At 39.5% G+C, this 21,837-nt stretch overlaps 1 protein-coding gene across 1 annotated transcript in view; it reads right to left on the bottom strand.

Moving 5' to 3' along the window:
• Nucleotides 1–20,967, bottom strand: part of LOC121432406 (zinc finger protein 2 homolog) — a 30,234-nt gene extending 9,267 nt beyond the window's left edge. Inside the window, exons 1-6 of the mRNA XM_041630367.1 lie at nucleotides 20,863–20,967; nucleotides 19,044–19,176; nucleotides 11,037–11,136; nucleotides 4,598–4,724; nucleotides 4,343–4,400; nucleotides 324–2,210 (exon numbers count right to left, since the gene is read on the bottom strand). Coding sequence (XP_041486301.1) covers nucleotides 581–2,210; nucleotides 4,343–4,400; nucleotides 4,598–4,724; nucleotides 11,037–11,048 — 1,827 coding nt within the window. The 5' untranslated portion in view covers nucleotides 11,049–11,136; nucleotides 19,044–19,176; nucleotides 20,863–20,967 and the 3' untranslated portion in view covers nucleotides 324–580. The remainder of the gene's footprint in view (nucleotides 1–323; nucleotides 2,211–4,342; nucleotides 4,401–4,597; nucleotides 4,725–11,036; nucleotides 11,137–19,043; nucleotides 19,177–20,862) is intronic.
• Nucleotides 20,968–21,837: the final 870 nt, after the last annotated feature.

Raw genomic sequence — 21,837 nt, 5'->3', positions numbered from 1 at the left:
ACACCCTTTTCTGACTCCAGGTTCTCACATGCATGGGCACACAAACACAACACACTGACAGAAACTATAAACTTTAGGGAAAAAAAAAGTTTACATAAATGATAACCAGAAAATGCTTAGTCACATAAGTCTAATTACCAAGAAGGCTTTTCTACCATATGTGTGTGTATACATATATATATATGTATACGTGTGTGTATACATATATATGTATATATATATACATATATACACACACATATATATATATATCAACTGTTCAATATGACAACTCTTACAAGTTAAATTACTAGGGCAGAAAAAGGATTTTTCACAATGCTTACATGCATAAGTCTTCATTCTTGAGTGAATTCTTTCATTGATGGAATGATCATAAAGTTGACTGAACAGTTTCCTCATGCTTTACATGAAAACACTTTCTCTCCAGTGTGAATTCTTTCATGAGTAATATGGTAAGAGGGACTGGTGAAGGATTATCCACAGGTTTTACATGCATAAAGCTTCTCTCCAGTGTGAATTCTTTCATGAGAGTTGCAGCACCAACTGAATTTGGCAAATGTTCTCTACAATGTTTACATGTTTAAGGTTTCTCTCCAGCGTGAGCCCTTTCATGCTTGTTACGATAGCCAGAGCTGGTGAAGGCTTTCCCACAATGCTTACATGTGTAAGGCTTCTCTCCAGTGTGAATTTTCTCATGACAGTTACGAGAACTCAAAATGGCAAAGGTCTTGCCACAGTGCTTACATGCATAAGGTTTCTCTCCAGTGTGACCCCTTTCATGAGCACTACACCAAGTAGAACTGATAAAGGCTTTTCCACAATGCTTACACACATAAGGCTTCTCTCCAGTATGAAGTTTTTCATGAGTGTTACGAGAACTCAAAATGGCAAAGGTCTTGCCACAGTGCTTACATGCGTAAGGCTGCTCTCCAGTGTGAATTCTTTCATGAATGTTACGATAACTGGCTTGGGAGAAGGCTTTTCCACAGTGCTTACATGCGTAAGGCTTCTCTCCAGAGTGACTTCTTTCATGAGTGATAAGAGAACCCAAAATGACAAAAGTTTTGCCACAGTACTTACATGCATAAGGTTTCTCTCCAGTGTGAATTCTTTCATGAACGTTCCGATAACTGCAATTGTTGAAAGCTTTTCCACAGTGTTTACATGTGTAAGGCTTCTCCCCAGTGTGACTTCTTTCGTGAGTGATACACCCAGTCAAACTGGCAAAGGTTTTGCCACAATGCTTACATGCGTAAGGTTTCTCTCCAGTGTGAATTCTTTCATGAATGCTACAAGAAGTGGGACTAAGGAAGCTTTTTCCACAAAGTTTACATGCATAAATCTTCTCTCCAGTGTGAATTTTCTCATGACAGTTACGAGACCTCATAATGGCAAAGGTTTTGCCACAGTGCTTACATGCGTAAGGTTTCTCTCCAGTGTGAGTTCTTTCATGAATGCTGCAATAACTGGAACTTCTGAAGGCTTTTCCACAGTGCTTACACATGTAAGGCTTCTCTCCGTTGTGACCCCTCTCATGAGTGTTGCACCAGCTAGAACTGGTGAAGGCTTTTCCACACTGCTTACACGCATAAGGCTTCTCTCCAGTGTGAGTTACTTTATGTTTCTCAAAACACGAAGCATACTTAAATGTTTTCCCACATTGTTTACAAGTGTATTTTTTCTCTCCAATATGACTTTTTTCAGGGGTGATAAGGTCACTGGAATCAATGAAGGCTTCTTCACTGTGGTTATGAGCAAACGATTTCACTTCTGTATGGATTCCATTATCTTCTGCACTACATGTATAGCTCCTTAATATTTTCCCATTGAGTTTATCTCCACATTGTGTTCTCTTGTGAGGCTGATCAGAAAGGAGATTCCTAAAGGCTTCCTTACATTGTTGATTCTTATAAGGTTTCTCTCTGGGAAAAGTTTCAAGTACCTGAAGTGATTCCGAATGACTGGTATTTTCCCAATGTTTCTGATGTGTAAAGGACTCCTTACAGTGAGATTGTTCCCCTTTAGATTGGTTTCTGAGATATACAGGTGAGAATGAATGACCAATGATGCTTCTTACATGCAACTGGCTTTCATATCCTGTTATTGCAGGAGGCATGTCTTCATTAACCATATTCTTTAGAATTGGCTCAAGGTTGTCATCACACTGAATATTATATTCATATCCACAATCTTTCTCAATCAACTGAGTTCTGCAAGAAACGAGAAGACAATTACTCTAAAAAAAGGGAAACACTGAAGGCTACTAGAAGTCTGCTACAACTTTACTATTAGAGAGGTTGTAGCATAATGCCTCCTATGTTGAGGACAGTGTAACCATTTGTGAAATCCATTATCTGTAAAGAAACAGAGTGTTGACTATGGAGGTAGCAGAATGGTGGTGGTGGTTGTGGTGGTGCACACCTTTAATCAAGCACTAGGGAGGCAGAGGTGGACAGAATTCTGTGAGTTCAGTACCAGCCTGATCTACAGTGCTAATTCCAGGACTGCTAGGGCTAAAAAAGAGGAACCCTGTGTCAAAAAAAAAAAAAAAAAAAAACAAAACAAAAAAAAACCCAAAACCAAACAAACACATAGTTTTGGAGGTTAAGAGCAATTCTTGTTCTTCCAATAGACCAGGGTTTTATGACCAACATTTATGTGGAGAACTCACAAATTCCTGTTAGTCTAGAGTTGAAGAATTTATTGGTGTTTTCTGACCGCCACAAATCTTTTTACCATAAGAAGTGTACAACGTACACATATGCATACACCTAACATAATTAATGGACATAAATGGAGTAAACATCCAGTCACAGGTCTTAGCATTAAGAGAAAGTTATGACATTCACATAAAGTTGTGGAACACTGTGGCACTTGGCATTCTATGTCCTCAACCTGTGTTGGTTAGTTTGTAATCAACCAGAAGCATCTAGGGTCATCAGAGAATAGGGACCCTTCATTGAGAAAATGGCTCAAAAACACTGGGCTGTAAACAAGTCTTCGGGAGCATTTTCTCAGTCCTGACTCATGAGGGAGGGCTTAGACGATAGTGGGATGTGTGCCCCTGCACAGGTGGGTATGAGTTTTATAAGAAAGATACCTCAGGAATCCATGAGGTGCAAGCTAGTAAGTAATATTCCCCCCATAGTCTCTAGTTCCATTCCAGTCTCCAGGTTCCTGCCTACTCTGAGCCCTTGTCCTGCCTTTCCTTGTTGTACTGTAACATGGAAGTGTAAGTCAAAATAAACCCCATTGCTTCCAAAGATGACTTTGGTCATGGTGATTATCACAGGAACAAAGAGGACTCTCAAACAGAAGTTGGTTACCAGGTTCACGGGGTATTCATTTACCAGAGCTGACCACGTGGCTTTTAGGTCTGTGAAAATGTCTAGAAACTTAGGTTAGATGACCTTAGTCACTGAGTCTGAGAATAAAGAGCTGTCCCAGGAGCTTGGAGGTCAGGAATGCTGACAGTAATGATGGAAGTCTGACTTCTGTGGTTTTAGGGATGATGGAAGGTACCTCAGAGGCTCTACTGGGGCAGTTCCTGTGATATCTCATAAGAACCTATGTTTTCCAATGTTATAGTGTGATTTATATTGTAAGATTAAGAGTATTTAGGAAGAAACAAGCCATGAACGGTTCTAGATTAATAATGTGGGGTGTGTGTGTGTGTGTGTGTGTGTGTGTGTGTGTGTAATGTTGGCAAGAGGTGAAGGGGGTCTAGTTAGTTTCCATGAACTTGACAGAAGCTAGTACACACATCTGAGAAGACTGACAGATATGTCTGTGGAGACATCTCCTGATTCCTATGGATGTTGTAACCTAGAGAGGTGGGCCGGGGTTAAAGGAAGGTGGCTGAATAAGGGATGAGCACACAGTACACAGCATCTCTCCATTACCGCTGCTTCAGTTCCTCTCTGCTTCCCTTTATTATGGAACTGTGACAAGGAAGGGTAAGTAAACTAAACGTGAGTTCCACCTCAGAGTTGTTTTCTTTCACAGTAAAAGAAAGGGAACAAACATAGCACTTTCTATTCAAAGCCTCAAAAAGGTATACAGAATGATTCTAAATAAGTTTAAATATGACAGGAAGATTTTGTGTAGCAAACTCTTGGAAAACCTCTTTCAGATTAATGTTCTATCACGTTAGTGATATTCACAAATTGTAGATGATACAGATTACACAAACAGGGAATGAGATAATTCAGTGCTCTGATATAGGAATTTGGGGTTAGATTCAATGTACAATTAGACAGATATAGATCATTTAGTAGGTTCTTGGTCATCATCTCACTTGTAAATGTTAGATATAAATTGCTTCCTATTGAATATAATTTACCTCAGACTTCTGCAGAGATCTTTGTAGTTCTCTTCAATGTTTTGTTCTAGTCCTTTTTCTAAAATTAAACCCAAAGAATTCATTATAACATCTTCAATATTAAAAAAAAATTACAATCCCACTCTTAAGACATGGGCATGCTCGCTAAATTAACCACATGTTCAATTCAAGGATCCAAATCACAACACTACACACACAAACTGGGAACAGTTGCTCTCTGACTGAATAAGCAATGGGAACAGGTTGTGTTTTTACCTATGGACATAAAGTTCAAAAGTGTCTCCCCCATCACATCTCTGTAGAGTGTCTTTTGACTGGAATCCAACAAAGCCCACTCTCTTGAGGTGAATTTCACAGCCACATCCTCGAAGGTCACAGACTCCTGAAACAGAGCACATATTATATGGTTACCTGTAACTGTGGGCTGACGCTATACAGAATCACTGAGCACTGCGGATTCTGAGGACACTTCTAAATGATGATGTCAATAAAGGTTAATTCCGAAACACCTGTAGAATGCTATCTTGAGTTCTTATTGTAAGAAAGGCAGATACACAGTCTCCGTTACGATTCTGTTGCTGAGATGAGAGCCCATGATCAAGGCGGCTATTATCAAAGACATTATCTAATCTGGACTTCTTTACCCTTTAGAGGGTTGGTCCATGATTACAACGACAGGAAGCAGACAGGCACGGAGCTAGAAGAGTGCCTGCATGTTTTACTCCTGGAAAAGGCAGCAGACAAAAAGACAGACAGAATGCCAGAAATGAGCTTTTAAACCTCAAAGAACACCCCCAGTGACATACCTCCTAACTGAGACAAAATTTCCTAATAGTTTTCAATGAGTTTCACTAAGAACTAAGGTTTCAAATACATGAGCCTATGGGGCAAGGCACACATACACACAGACACACCCTTGAGATGAAGCCCTTTGTGAACTATATAGGGATTACATCAGTGGAAGGAGCGAGCTGAGAAACTACACAACTACACTGTTTGTGATGGTGTGTGATGTGACCAGCCCCTCCACTGTTGTGCCTTTAATGGACTGTACCTTCAGTTCTGCTTTAAGCCACATTACCCAGAGTCATTTATGACAACTGGATGAGAAGCCCAATACAAGAAGCAGATTTTTTAAAAACTTGAACCCTTGTTGTAAGTAAAACTAACAGGTCCTCTGTTGGCATTAGAACTTGTTGTGGAAGGAACATGGAAGAACTGGCAAGAAAATTCTCTTTAGACAAAAACAAAACAACCTGAGAACACACAAAATGCAGAACTGAACGAATCAGTCAGGGAGACACTTAGAGGACAAAACTGCTAAAAATAAATGCCTACAGCAGAGACAGGTGTCAGCAAGGTTCAGTGGGAAGTGAGGATTTAGTCAGGAACTAGAGGAAGAGCCGTTCCTGTGTTATTGAATTCAAGAATATAACTTCATTCTTCTGTACATCAGAGAGTTTGAAATGAACTTGAAAGCAAAGATTGTCAAGTCCTTGGTAGAAGAAAAGAATACAAGCAAGTAAAATTTTCAACAAGGAGAACTGCTATCAGAGATAACAAGATTAATAGTCATTGGGACAAGTGTAGAGCAGACAGCTGAGCACATGGAACTCCATTGGCATGGTCTCTTCACACAGTCCTCTCTGAACAATGAACTTAGGGATCTGTGGGTATCCTTCACAGAAGAATTATCTTTGGTGTGCTGTGTCTATGTCTGCTTTTAAAATAGCAACAAGTTACTTCTTTTAGTTATGCCTCAGTAACTCCTCATTGCCTTCAAATACCTTTGGAAAACATAGGATAATGTGAAATAAGCTGATTTGAAATGAAGTAGTTTGAGGTGTATGTGCAATAGAGCAAACTGTTCTCTGGGGAATGCTCAAGAAGAATTTTTCTTTTAATGTTTTCACAACTTCCTCTTCTAAATAAGTGGGCCTGCACAGTTCTATGATGTAGGAGGTCTTTCTGTCTATGTGCTGCATTCATTGGTGAATAAAGGAACTGCTTTGGGCCTATATCAGAGCTATAGGGAAACAGCTAGGTGGGGAAAACTAAACAGAATGCTGGGAGGAAGAAGGCAGAGTCAGAGAGGGATGCCATGGAGCCACCAGAGTCAGACATGCCAAATCTTTGCAGGTAAGACACTGTCACGTGGCCATGTACAGATTAATAGAAATGGGTTGAATTAATATAAGAGTTAGCCAGTAAGAAGCTAGAGTGAATGGGCCAAACAGTTATTTAATTAATATAGTTTCTATGTGATTATTTCGGGTGTAAGCTAGCCGGGCAGCCGGGAACCACAAGCAACCTCCCTCCAACAGTACTAAACTCAGATGACTATGGGAAATGCATGCTCAGTTAACAAGGCTTACCAAATGTAATCCTGTTGGTTCAAACATAGAATCTTTTTGCATGCTGTGTATAGCTAGGACTTAACTATTATCCATTTTTCTCAGGTTCACCTAAAGATACCATTGCTGCCAAATTACAGGAAATAATTTTAAGAACATGACACATCCCCAAGAGGTGAAATTAGTGGGTATTGGTCTTTTGGTGGGTTACGGACGCTTGTCATTACAAGCTGTTATCAGTTATAGTCAGGGAGGAAACTAAACAATGGAGGTAAGATTAAGAAATTAATTTCTTTCTTTCTTTCTTTTCTTCTTTCTTTCATCCATCCTTCTTTCTCTCCTATCTAGTGAAAAAATAAGGAGGCAGGGAATATAGGAATGACAGAATAAAAGGGTAGATTATTGAGTCTACTTTTATGCTTAAAAGAAACTACTAGTCTCAAATATTTTACACTGGTATGGATTTCAGTATATCTATACAAATTTAAGGTTTTTTTGTTATAATATACTGTACATATGTTTCTACTCTTCTTTAAGGTATTGTAGTATGCAGCTCATTTTGAAATGTAATGTGGTGTGGGAGAATTGTCTGTATTCTGTCAATCATATTTTAAATAAAAGTTGATTTGCCAGGCAGGAAGTATAGGCAGGTCAACCACACAGGAAGTAGAGGCGGGCGATGAGAATAGGAGTATTCTGGGAAGCAGGAAGCTCCCTCCGCAGTTCGGCCCAGACCACTGAAGAAGCAAGATGTGAACTACCCTGCTGAGAAAGGTACTGAGCTATGTGGCTAAAAACAGATAAGAATAATGGGTTAATATAAGCTACAAGAGCTAATAAGTAGCCTGAGCTAATGGGCCAATCAGTATTATAACTTATTGAGATCTCTGTGTGATTTTCTTTGGGGCTTGCCGGCTGTGGGGAACTGGGCAGGACATAAACGCCAACAAGCAGGCCCCTTCATGTTACAGTAACGTAAAGTATAAAGTCCTTGAAAGCTATTATTACAAACTGTTTAGGATTATTAAGAAATGCAGGTTAGTCAGGCGGTGGTGGCGCACGCCTTTAATCCCAGCACTCGGGAGGCAGAGGCAGGTGGATCTCTGTGAGTTCGAGGCCAGCCTGGTCTACAAGAGTTAGTTCCAGAACAGGCTCCAAAGCTACAGAGAAACCCTGTCTCGAAAAAAAACCAAAAAAGAAAAAAAAAAAAGAAATGCAGGTTAATAGTTATTCATCTATAACAATCAAACATTTAGTCATGTTAGGTATGTTTTCAGGGTTAAGCAGAGATATATTTTAGATAGATAGGTGGTCTTCAAACACTTCAGAGATCTACATAATATGGCATTTAAGATGTTTTAAAAACATAGGGCTTTTCATGATAGTGAGATATGTATGCTCCTGGCAGTACCAATATATTTCGGTGAAGATGGTGGACATTAAAGAAACCCATATGGAGTTTGCTTTCAACATGACAAAGCTAGCCACTAGGCAAGAAATTTTCCCTGCCTCGATTACTGACAGTATGCTGTCTAAACTGGACAAGCAGAACACAATGAAAGTCTACTGCTAAGCCTTGCCAAGACAAGGTAGGATAGTTCCTCAAAATTCAGATTGTGTAAGTCTACAGGCTAAAGATGGATGCCCCATGATTGCAGAGGAAACTTGGGTGAAGCCAGCTGTGTCTGTCATTTCTATGGTTTTGGAAGTTGCTTTTTCTGCCCTTCTTGTTTACTCAGGAAATAGTTTAGCCTTCCCTGGTCACTGATAGGGTTAAAGACTAGATAGTTACAGTTTTACTGTTTTCCTCATTACCAATCAGAAAAGAAACTCACAAAAGGGAAGCACAGTTCATAAAGGTTAAGAGACATAAAAGCTTGAGTTGTTTATCTAAGAAAATGTTTTTAGGTCTAAAAAGATATTTTAGGTTACTAATACAAGTTATGGTAGAAAGTGGTTTAGATACAAAAGTTTGGACTCACCAAGATAGATAGATAATAGAGTACTTTTTCTAAAGTTGTCAAATAAAAATAAACTGGATATTATGAATGTAATTCTTACCTGTATAGTATACAGTTTAACTGAGAGTTAAAACCTCTCCTTTTTTATTTTAAACAAAAAGGGGAAGTATTGGGGGTATCTGATCACACAATATGTGAAGATGTGTCTCTCTGTTCTTCCTTACCTGCCTAAGGCACTTCAGATTGGTTTAATAAAGAACTGAATGGCAAATAGCTAGGCAGAAGATAGGTCAAACTTTCGGGCAGAGACAGGAACTCTGGGAAGAATCTGAGGGGCGGGGCATTCACCAATCAGATGCAGAGGAAGTCAGACATACATACTGAGGAAAGGTAATGAGCCACATGGCAGAATGTAATTAATATAAACAGATTAATTTTAAGAGCTAGTTGGGAACAAACCTAAGCTAATGCCAAGCGTTCATAATTAATAAGTCTCTGTGTCATAACTTGGGAGCTGGTGCTCCAAAGAAAGACCAGCTAAAGGCACAGGTACACATCAGAATCCCACTCAGCAGAAAAGAAAACCAAAATGGAATTTGCAGGGAAAGGGATGTAACTGGAAATGTAATTATAACAAACCATGTAACCTATGCACGCAAAGTTAAATGCTGTCTGTATTTCCTTTATATGGTTCTATGTCTGATCTGTTACCCATGTTTCAAAACTGGATGAGTATCTATAGAGACCACGGAAAAGAAACATTTCATGAGATCTGTGGGGGTAGCAGAATGCGTGGGATGTGTAGATAGTGTGGTGGATATAGGACTGAAGAAGAGAAAACAAGCATGGGAATGGGAGAAAGAGTTTGGAGTATCAAGGTTTAGTTATAAAGTGATTTCCAGCCCAGTCTTCTGTTACACAAGTATCCCTGCATTAAAAAAAAAGGATAATCCAGCAAGGAGGTATAAGCCTGTCATCCCAGAATATATGAGGCAGAGGAGGAGGATGTATGAGTTCAAGGCTAGTCTAGTGTGTACCAGGAGTTCCTGTGTTATAGAGGGAAACCCTGTCACCAAAAGCAAAATGAAATAGAGAAATGACAATAAATATTACACATAAATTAAAAGAAAAATCAATGTAAATGCAAACAAAAGTGTAATAAATACATTATAAATATAAAGCACACTGAAGTCAACTATGCAGCACAATTTAGACTCAGCATCACCAACCCAGAGGCCCAGCAAGATCTATATTCAGACAAGTTCATCCAAAGACTCAGTTAAAAGAGCTAGGGATGCCGGGCGATGGTGGCGCACGCCTTTAATCCCAGCACTCGGGAGGCAGAGGCAGGCGGATCTCTGTGAGTTCGAGGCCAGCCTGGTCTACAAGAGCTAGTTCCAGGACAGGAACCAAAAAGCTACGGAGAAACCCTGTCTCGGAAAAAAAAAAAAAAGAATCTGCATGATCCCTTTACCTATACCTCAAACTCGCACAGACTGGAAAGGCAAATCGTACAACTTTTAAAAAAAGACTTTAGCCGGGCGATGGTGGCGCACGCCTTTAATCCCAGCACTCGGGAGGCAGAGGCAGGCGGATCTCTGTGAGTTTGTGACCAGCCTGGTCTACAGAGCTAGTTCCAGGACAGGCTCCAAAGCCACAGAGAAACCCTGTCTCGAAAAACCAAAAAAAAAAAGTGCTAGGGATTACAAAGAAGCAGCTTCACAAGGACAGTGGCTCAAGGCTGCCTGCAGGGTGCGCACTTCAAGAGCACATGGGCATAGCATTGCTCTCTCAGACTTCACCTCCACTGGACTGCATAGCACCTGGGGAAACTTCAGGGGCTAGCGAGAAAGGCCTCCAAAACAGCTAGTGTTGCAAATCACATGCTAGGTCTCAAACCCTGGACAAATTGCTAAAGTGTCTATTAACATATCAAAGAGAATGCTGGCTGCCAGTCCACCTGTTACAGTGTCGACTGGACTGGCATACCTCACTCCTACCCAACCCAGTGATTAGGCTGGGTTTTCCTTTCCCCAGCTTCTCTGATTCTTATAATTCAGTCATTTGGGCTACTCTGGTATCTTGGCCTCTCTGCCTCTTGGCCACCTGATACCCTGATCTCCTTCCTCTCTTCTATTTGTTTCTTGCTTTCCCTACTCTCTCTCCTAACATGACCTAGTTAATTCTGGATCACTCCAGATGCCCCTGGCTGCGCTCTCTCTCTCTCTCTCTCTCTCTCTCTCTCTCTCTCTCTCTCTCTCTCTCACACACACACACACACACCATCTCCTCTACCATATATGGGAGCAGTCATATTCTCTTCTATTTTTCATTCACCTGCCCCCATCCCCGGATTCCAGAAGCTCAGGGCACACTCACCATTCTGTGCATCTGATATATCTAGGTGTCCACCTGAGGATGCCAGAAGTCAGCAGAACACAAAGTCACCCAAAACAGGTGCTCAGGAGAATACCCTTTTCTAAGAAAAAGAAAACAAAATATAAAGCTCCAAGTACATTCCAACACAGCAACAATATATAGGGCTTGATAGGGAACCTCAGATATTAGAGATGAGGTCTTTCATTTCATTTTCAATATATTCATTCTCTGCCAATATACTTAAAACACACCAACGAGGGAATACAATTACTCACTGCATGGACAAAATAGACATACATGGCAGGAGTATTCCAATTGGATTCTGAGTTATGAAAAGCATCTCTTAAATTTCAGAAAAGGTTTTCTTTGCCCAAGGTCATAAAGAAAACCTCCAGTCACTAAATTACACCCAAACCTCAGGATCTCACAGACTGCTAAAAGTAAAATAAAATAAAAATTCACAATGGCCATTCTTTAGTGATGATACAAAGATACTAAGTCACTTAACCTTGGAACCTCATTCTGGCTAGTATTGCTTCCAGGACCATGAATAACTCCTTCAACACCACAATAGTCATTAGACAAATAATGTCACTCACATGAACATTAAGACTTATTTCATTTCATGTGTATGAATTTTTTTTCTTATTGCAGGTACCTCAGTGTACTTCATATGTGTTTGGTGTCAAGGGAAGCCAGAAGACATTACATTCCCTGAAAGTGGAGTCATAGACTGTGTGAGTGGATTCTGAGAATCAAACATGGCTCTCTGGAAAAGAAATCTGTGCTCTTAACTGCTGACCCATCTCTCCATCCCTTATTCTCGTTAAGATTTTAACAGAAATAAACAGTAAAATTCACCAATACTTTCTTTAGGTGTCTATCAAATTGGGTCTCAAAACATGACCATCATAGATGCTCTTCATATGAGAGGGAGTGTTTTTGGCCAATTTTAGCAATAATGTGCGCGCGCGCGCACACACACACACACACACACACACACACACCCCAAAACTACCAGTATCATTGAAAGAACAACAAAAACAAATTAAAAAGAATTAACAGGGCTGGGGAGATGGCTCAGAGGTTAAGAGCACTGGTTGCTCTTCCAGAGGTCCTGAGTTCAATTCTCAGCAACCACATAGTGGCTCGCATCTGTAATGAGGTTTGGTGCCCTCTTCTGGCATGCAGGTATACACGCAGGAGAAACACTGCATACATGATAAATAAATAAATCAACAAACACTGCTGGTTGATATCAATGGTCTGAATTCCCCGAATAAAAACACACAAACTAACAGGATGGATGTGGAAACAGGGTCTGTATGCTGCTTCCAGGAAATGCACTTCAACATCAAGGATAGACATCACCTCCAGGAAAAGTGATAGAACAGATTATTCCAAGAAAATGGATCCAAAAGTAAGCCAATGTAGCCATTTTATTTTATTTTTTAATATTTATTTATTTATTTATTTATTATGTATACAATATTCTGTCTGTGTGTATGCCTGCAGGCCAGAAGAGGGCACCAGACCCCATTACAGATGGTTGTGAGCCACCATGTGGTTGCTGGGAATTGAACTCAGGACCTTTGGAAGAGCAGGCAACACTCTTAACCTCTGAGCCATCTCTCCAGCCCTTCAGTGTAGCCATTTTAATATCTGACAAAATAGACTTCAAACTAAAACTAATCAGAAGATACAGGAAAAGACACCATATATTCAAAGGACATTTCTATTCTTAACATCTATTTCCCAAAAACAAGGGCTTCTAAGTTTGTTTAAACAAGCAAACAGAAACACAAACACTGCTACAGCTTAATTGACCTATTGACGCTCACACAATAATAGTGAGAGACTTACTATTCCACTCCCAGCAATACACAGATCATCCACATAAAGCTAAGCAGAGAAATGCTGGATCTAAGTCACAGTATAAACTAAATGAACTAAAGAAATACAAAACATCTCACCCAAATTCAAAAGAATATACCTTATATTCGAGACCCCATGGAACTCTGCAAAATGATTACATATTTAGGCACAGAGCAAGTCTACTGAGAAACAACAAAACTGAAATACAATCCTGCATTTTATCTAAGCATCATGAAGTGAAACTGAGTATCAACAAGAGAAACCACAGAAAACTTTACTCCATGGGATGTGAACAACTAACTACAGAATAAACAATTATATGGATAAAATTATACAATTTACACTAATAAAAATATGTCAAGACAGAATTCATAAATGAAAGACCCTCTAGAATTGCATGAATACACAAAATGCACAAACTTAGGGAAGGCAATGATGACATTTCTAAGATGCACATTCATCACACAAATTGCCTACATACAAAAAAAATCAAACAGATCTCAAGAATAACTTAACAACACACTTGGAATATCAAGAAGAAATCACACTCAAAATGAGTAGAAGATAATATGTAATCAAACTCAGGGCTGAAATCAATAAAATACAACTAACAAACAATACAAACATCAGTAAAATAAAGTTTTGTCACTGAAAAAAAAATGAGATTGGCAGACCCTTGTCCAAATTAACTAAACAGCACAGAGAAGAACCATATTAACACAATTAAAAATGAAAAGGTATTCAAGAAATATCTGACAAAATCCAACAACTCTTCATTGAGGTCCTTCTGTCTATGTGTTGCTTTTATTGGTTAATGAATAAAGAAACGGCTTTGAGCCTATAGCAGAGCAGGACAGAACAGAGCTAGGTGGGGAAAACTAAACTGAATGCTGGGAAAAGGCAGAGTAGGGAGAAGCCATGTAATCCTGCTGAATAAAGATGCCAGAACTTTACCCGGTAAACCACAGCCTCATAGCAATACACAGATTAATAGAAATGGGTTAAATTAATATGTAAGAGTTAGCCAGTAAGAAGCTAGAGCTAATGGGCCAAGCAGTGATTTAATTAATACAGTTGCTGTGTGATTATTTCAAGAGTCTGGGCGGCCTGCTACTACACTTCATGATAAAAATCCAGGAGAAATTAGAGATTCAAGGGGCATGCTCAACATAATAAAGGCAGTTTACAGTGATCCCAGGAGCAACAACTTAGATGAAAGAAAGACAATTCTACAACCCAAAACAAGACAAGGTTGTTCACTCTCTCTACACCTATATTATGTGGTCCACTTTTTTTAATAACTTATTTTATGTGCATTGGTGTGAGTGTGTCAGATCCCCTGGAATAGAGTTACAAACAGTTGTGAGCTGCCATTGGGTGCTGGGAACTGAACCTGGGTTCTCTGAAAGAACAACCAGTGCTGTCAAACACTGAGCCGTCTCTCCAGTTCGTGGTCCATTTTTTCTTTTAACTATGCTGTTTGAGTTCCTGATATTTAGTTGCCTTATTTTTAATTTGATATATATTCCAGCCACAAATCCTCTGACATATGTATACCTTACAAAGATTTTCTGTGAAATGCCTCTCCTCTGAGTTCCTTTTCTTTGTTGTCCAGAAACTTTTCAGTAGGAGGTGACTTCAGTAGAATCTTGCAAAACAGGATAAATATATAGGCATATAGCCAGTGGGGATAGTACTGATTATGTGATGTGAATGAACAAGGAGGAAATACTGGAGGCCGAAGGTTTAAATATGGATGAAAGCAGAATAGAGGAAAGTAGGGTTAGGAAGTGGGTTAAAGAAAGCTACATATGTATTTTAAAAGCCGTCTGAAACACCACTAGCTTGTAAGCTACTTAAAAATACCTTTATGGGGGAAGAGCAGAGCATCACTATGAAGTCCTGGCTCTCCTGGAACTCTGTCTTTCTGTGTAGACCAGATTTTGAATTCTGCATATAGGAGAGCAGTCTAACCACAAACCCACAAAGCTCTGAGCAAGCCACTATCACCACACATTAGAGAAAAAGCTGGTCCCAAAATCCACGAGTGACTAAATAAAATGTCAGTGTCAGGCACACGTCACTGGTCAGAGAGGGTTCCAAGGCACAAAACGATATAGCCTATTGTTATTGCTGTTGGTAGCCCAGAAAAGGAAAATGATAAAATCCTACTGCTAAAGACACAACACTTGTGGATTGCACGACACAGAGAAATCAACCACGAGCTGACCAGGAAAGTCCCAGTTGCCCATCGGTCATAGTGTTGAAATATACTATGAAACCAGGGTATCCTGAGGTAAACCGGAATGCTACAAAATAGATGCCAGACAAGATATGCCAATAGGAAAGAATATTGATGAAGCTAAGCAACTATTGCCAGTTAATTTCAGGCCTGTTCCACAGAAGGGAAAACATACCTGGTACTTTAACAGAGTTAAAACCCATGGCTACGGAAGTCATAAGTTCTCAGAGAGAACCTACTGTTTTTCTAAGTGGTTGTGTTGACACACTGCCTTCTAAATATTTGTGATCCATCCATAGATTTCTGCTGCTAACAACCTGGCTCAGAGAAGCTTTTTATTGTAGTAATGGTAGTTTATACAGAGATGCATTGCAATTTAAATTGTAAAAACAAGGGGCTGGAGAGATGGCTCAGTGGTTAAGAGCATTGCCTGTTCTTCCAAAGGTTCTGAGTTCAATTCCCGGCAACCACATGGTGGCTCACAACCATCTGTAATAGGGTCTGGTGCCCTCTTCTGGCCTACAGACATACACACAGACAGAATATTGTATACATAATAAATAAATAAATAATATTAAAAAAACAATAAATTGTAAAAACAAGCAACCATGACTACTCAGCATAGACGTGATAATTCTATCTGACCCCTAACCCTGAAAGCTCAGAAAACATTGCAAAAGGGGGAGCAGAAGTGTGAAATGCTGGGTTCTGCATGTGACACAGCTGTTGCACACCTGAATTCACAACTGCTGTGGCCACACTCATCAGATCTCCATGTGATCCTGGCTGTGAAAAGCTCCAGCAATGCACGGAGGTGGACTTTGAAGCCCCAGCCCTTACTAAGATGCTAGTTTTGGTTGATGGATTCTAGGGAAGGGAGAGTCACTGTTCTTTAGGAATGTGGCCCCGAGCACACTGTAAATAAGGGCTGCAATAATTAGACTTAGTGGGGTATAAGTACATTATTTAAAAAAAATAGGAGCTGTCTCAATACTCTGGTTTATCTAACACTAGCGTAACCTCTGTTATTCTAAGAATAGTTCCTCGTTTCTTTACTCTTTACACCACTTTTGCAGGTGCTAGGATTTCAATCATGAGCCACTATGATTAGCAACACCTAATACTTTTCTTCCCTTCAATCATGGTCTCACAACTGTTCTACACAATCCCTACTATGGAGCTATTTTTCCTGTAGAAGAAATAAAGTTGGGTCATATATTCTACTGTTCTGTCACTGCCTGCTAACCGGTGTGTACACACACACACACACACACACACACACACACAGCACTCACGAGTAACTGACCTTTAAATTGAAATTTGTAATGATAGTTTGTAAGCTTTTATGTATAACACCTTTATTGCAAGAAACTAGGTTTTGCTTAATTTTCCTTAAGCATTATTTTAATTAAAGCAATATTAATTTCAGAAGAGGAAAATGTCTGCTGAGTCGTTCGTCTCTCTTGCGCAAATGATTTCAGGAGGGAAGGACTACATACAAACACAACCCAGGAAGCTGCATCAACTTCCTCATTCCCATGTCCCTTCCCATGTCCTATGAAGGGTCCCAGACAGTTTGCTCCCAGTGCATAGCAGGAAAATCAGTGTCATTTGCTGTCTGTGCTCATGACCAGTGTTGTCTGCTGAGATCAGACTCTGGTCTCTTTCCACCACAACACAGCTCAGCTTCTACATAGAATTCAACCCCAGTGGCAGTGATGAAGCTTCATGAATATCCTTGCACCTCAGTGGACATTTGAAACAGGGAAGTAACAGCACCTCTGACTGTCTAGAGAAACAGAAAACCTGGATATTCCTGATTTAAGATCCTAATTCCAAACTCAATACAGTTGATTGATATCCTTAAAAGGGATAAGGGTAGAGGAATAATGGGATTGAGGGAATCCCTAGGTCTGTGCAGACACAGAACAGAAATGGGCCTGCTATGCAAACACAAGGGTGTGGAATGAGGTGAACACATTTGTGGTTTTTTACATCTCAAGCTTCAACTTATCCATTTTCTAATGATTTTTAATGAAAATAAAATTTAACTGCTGTATACTTTACTAAACCTTGACAGTGAATGATTTTAAATAAACTTAAGACTTGATTTTTAATTAGAGATATGACGTATCTACTGGAAACTATAAGCAATTATTTTGAAGAAATGTACTGCCTGGGGTTTATGTTTTAAGGATATTAACTACTTAAGAAAGTCTGAGATCACAGGGATGAGTCATTTGCTCAATCTTTACATTTTAGGAATCACGGAGACTAAAGGATCAGCTCTGAGGTGAGGGCCTTGTTGACAATAATGAAATTTTGTCATACAAGTTACTATGTCTTAAAAGAAACAAGAACATCTTAGACTTCTTATAGCCTCAGATCTGAGATTATGACTAACTTAATAACATATTGACTAATGTTTTATCTAACTACAATAAAAAGGAAGCTTTAATTATACTGTGAACTAAAAGAAATTTAGGCCAACCTGGAAGTTTTAATTTAAAGATCACTTAATTATAAGCTGAATTGTAGAATGGAAATTATATAAAAACACAAGTACAAGAAAACACTACATATACACACGTATCTTCAAGATCATTTTAAAGACAAAGATATTGTAATATTTTTCAGTTGTAGCTTAGGCTATTGTTTAGATCTTAGTTCATATTTTATTAGCATTACCCATCCTGAATCGAAAGCCTGTCTTTTAGAAAACATGGTTATAATCTGAGTAGAACACCTTGATGTCAAAGACATGGATAGAGCCTAATCTCATAATTATTAAGGTTTAAGTACACAGAACAGACATCAGCTTTCTATTTAAATTAGTTTTTTCCTGTTAATTTAAATTGGACAAGACCAGAACTTGGAAAAACCTGTCATTAAAGAGGAGTCTTACTTTTTATGAGTTAAAATTTATCTTAGAAATATTAATTATTGTTAGCTTAATACTTAAGAGCATAGACAACTTTATTTAGTTAGAAACAACTGATTTCTAGTCGATTTGATACTACATAATTTACATAATTTAATAACTGCCTAAGACAAATAAGAACATTGCAGTTTTCTAGACGATCAATGGATAAAAGACACAGGGGGAAAGAGAATACCCTTATTGAGAAGCAGCTCAATTTCACAGTATTCTAAAATGCATTTATCGAACTCAAAATCCAGCACTTTAGATCACGTCAGTCAAAACACTGAGCAGAATGGGATTGGTCTTCAAGAAGCCAACCCCAGCTAAGTAGGTATCAGCAACTGGTGACTTGGGGTGTGTGTGTGTGTGTGTGTGTGTGTGTGTGTGTGTGTGTGTGTGTGTGCAGAGCTATTTTTCTTCTGGAATGTGACCACTAGTAGGTTGTCCATTCCCTGTGGATGGCCACACACACTTGGACAGCACTAAGCGAACCCATGAGTTATAGAAAACAAAGAAAAAGAGGAAAGAAGGAAGGAAGTGAGGGAGGTAAAGAGAGAGGAAGGAAGAAAGGAAGAAAAGAAGGAAGGGAAAGGAAGAAAGGAACAAATAAAGGCAGACAATAAAAACAAAAACACACAAAATTAAGATTCAAGTATTCTTAGGGTGTACAGGCTAACTATGATTAACATATATCACTTATATGTAGGACATTCCAAGGAATAAAACTATATTTAAAAGTTTTGCTCGGCTTTTTAATAACAAAACAACAAAACAGATGTCCACAGAGCTAAAAAACAGTTAAGCAGGTGAAAAGCTTGCCCTGCAACCCCAAAGACCTCAAACCCTATTGAGGATGTGTGCAAAAGTGAATACATACTCACCATTAGTGAGAGTTTAACATGCTGGAATTAACAAGCAAATCAACGTGTGCCTGCCTCAAAAGTAAGAAATAGAAATAGCATCTCACCAAGACAAACCTCTCTGGGCTTCTCCTGAAAAGAGTCCGCACACTACAACAGATACATGCACACGCATGGTGATTGATGCTCTAGTCCCAGTTGGTGAAAAAGGAATCAGCGTGGATCTTCATCAGGTGATGTCTGGATAATGGAGATGCGGCACATAAATATAATGATTTCCACTCAGCAATGAAGAAAACTGAAATGAAATTCCCAGCAGATGGGTGATAATGGAAATGTAATTACACTGAGTCAGGTAACCAGAGCCCACAAAGTAAGGCATGGTGATGCAAGACTTTCATCTCAGAATGCATGAAGCAGAGAAGGGCGATCTCTGAGTTCAAGGTTAGGCTAGTCAACACAAGGAGATCCAGGGCTACAGTAAGAAAAACCCTACTGCCAAAAACAAAACAAAACAAAACAGATCCTAATAGCCAGGCAGTGATGGAGAAACCCCGCCTCCGAAAGAAAAAAAGAAAAATATTAATTACAAATTAACTGAGTATCAAAATAACTACACATAATAAATATATTACAAGTGTATCCCACACTCAAGCCAATGTTCAAACAAAAAACATTTTCTCTACTAGGTAGAAAGCTCACTTGTTTTTCTCTCAGATGAATATTCTGAAGCTTCCCAAATGGTCAGAAATTACACTACCTACATAAACCAACTATCCAGAGGCAAAGGGAAAGGGATGAAATATTAATTTTTTCCCAAGGACTGAAAACATGGAAATAACTTGTTAGAAAATTGACACTCGTTAGGTGGGGTAGTAGTGGCGCACGCCTTTAATCCTAGGGACTAGGGAGGCAGGGACAGGCGAATCTCTGTGAGTTCGAGGCCAGCCTGGTCTACAAGAGCTTGTTCCTGGACAGGCTCCAAAGCTACAGAGAAACCCTGTCTTGAAAAACCAAAAAAAGAAAAAAGATAAAAAAGAAAATTAATTGACACTCGCAATCCCTTTTGTTTAAAGCAGCGTACAGCAAACATACAATGCCAATTCCATAAAGCTCTTTCCGAGCTTCACTGGCCTTTTCTGTAAAGTTGGAGAAAACGTTTCAAAATTCCAAAATTCTTAAAAGATCACTGCAAAACAAAAATGAAGCAAATTGAAATCTCTCTCTTCAAACTGGTAATTCTGGCCATCTGCAGGTAGGAGGACAATTAAAAATTCTCACAGTTATCATTTGAAAAAATGGAAGAAAAGGGCAAACACCATACAGGATGAGATAGGTGTTAAGGCGATTTGGTGGGAAACTTCTCTAATAGCAAAAAGCATGGGAAACAATTTAAGGGAGACCAGATGAGAGAGGAAAGGGAAGACCAGATGAGAGAGGAAAGGGAAGACCAGATGAGAGAGGAAAGGGATATCCAAGGAGATATCGTGCAAAAAACAAAAACAAACAAACAAACAAAAAAAACAAACAACCGAAAGAACAGACAAACAAACAAAACGTAAATCAGCCCAAACAGAAGCACAAGAGAAGGGAAACTGCAAGGACCAAGCAGGTCCCTACACAGCGCAGTCTGGACACAGCATCACCAACCGCCCGCGCTGCAAAATCTGTGTAGGCGCAGGTTCTCTGTAAGAGTGCTGTGATTGCGATGGAGCAACTTCACCCAGACAGAAGTGCTTGGGACGCGAGGCTCTAGGCTGCCTGCGGGGTGCACACTGCACGCACAGGTGGGCACAGGCATTGCTGAGCCAGGCTCCGCCTTCCACTGGACTGCATGGCACCAGGGAAACTCCAGGTCACTTAACTCCAAAGCAGCTAGAGTCCCACACCCGCCCCCAGGATTCCAACAGCCCAAAGCGCACTCACCATTCCGTGCATCTGACGTGGCCAGGTGTCCTCCCAAAGAGGACTGCACTCAGCAGAAAATAAGGTCACCCAAAACAGGTCTCCCAAGGATCCCGTATATTAAGCAAAGCGTTAAAAAAAAAAAAAAAAAAAAAAAAAAAAAAAAAAAAAAAAATGCTTCCTGGACTCAAGCTCTGACTATCCACGCTCCTCATTGGACAGTTTTTTCTTTTAGTAATATGGTCCCTGATAGGCGAACTGTACGTCAGCCGCTCTGTCACCGTTAAGTGCTAAACATTTTAGAAAAAGTCAGGCGAAAGAACTACTGCCAGTATTTTTAAGGGAGGCAGAGTTTTGTAGTGACCCTGATTCAAACCAAACAAATATGACAGACATGGTGGTAAGCATTTTTTTTTCCTTGACGGGAGTTCGCTTTGTCGATCCCCTTGCCTCTGCCTCCCAAATGCTGGGATTAAATGCGTTCCCCACGCAGCCCAATGAGTGGCAGGCATTTTTAGTCCCTGAAATGTTGAGGAAGTAGCAAGAAGATCACTAAATTGGAGGCTCACTTTATACAGAGAACTTCAGCACATACTACCTAAAAATATCCTGTCTAGAAAAAAATTATTTAAAAAACAAGCAATGCAAAACCAAATAAACTAAACAAAGAACACATTAACATATAGGTCTTGTGCTCTGAAATAAACCTATTCCATTTGAGGATTTCATTGCTTGGTAAGAACATGCTCTGAGATTTTGGGTGCAGTATTCTGAGAATACCCAGTATTCCCCACTTGCTTTTTCTGTGAAGCTGATCTTTTCTTTTCTTTTCTTTTCTTTTCTTTTCTTTTCTTTTCTTTTCTTTTCTGTTCTTTTCTTTTCCTTTTTTCCTGTACATTCCAATTTCTTGACTCAAAGGGAAGAAACAGAACTCAGTATATGAGCAGGGCCAGGTAGATTCAAGCACAGAAACCCCAAATAGGGTTGATAGGAAAC

Source organism: Microtus oregoni, unplaced genomic scaffold (genome assembly GCF_018167655.1).
Source record: "Microtus oregoni isolate MIOR12 unplaced genomic scaffold, Mior012 000034F_ref0000314, whole genome shotgun sequence".
Classification (NCBI taxonomy): domain Eukaryota; kingdom Metazoa; phylum Chordata; class Mammalia; order Rodentia; family Cricetidae; genus Microtus; species Microtus oregoni.
This window is presented reverse-complemented; position numbering and strand designations above follow the sequence as displayed.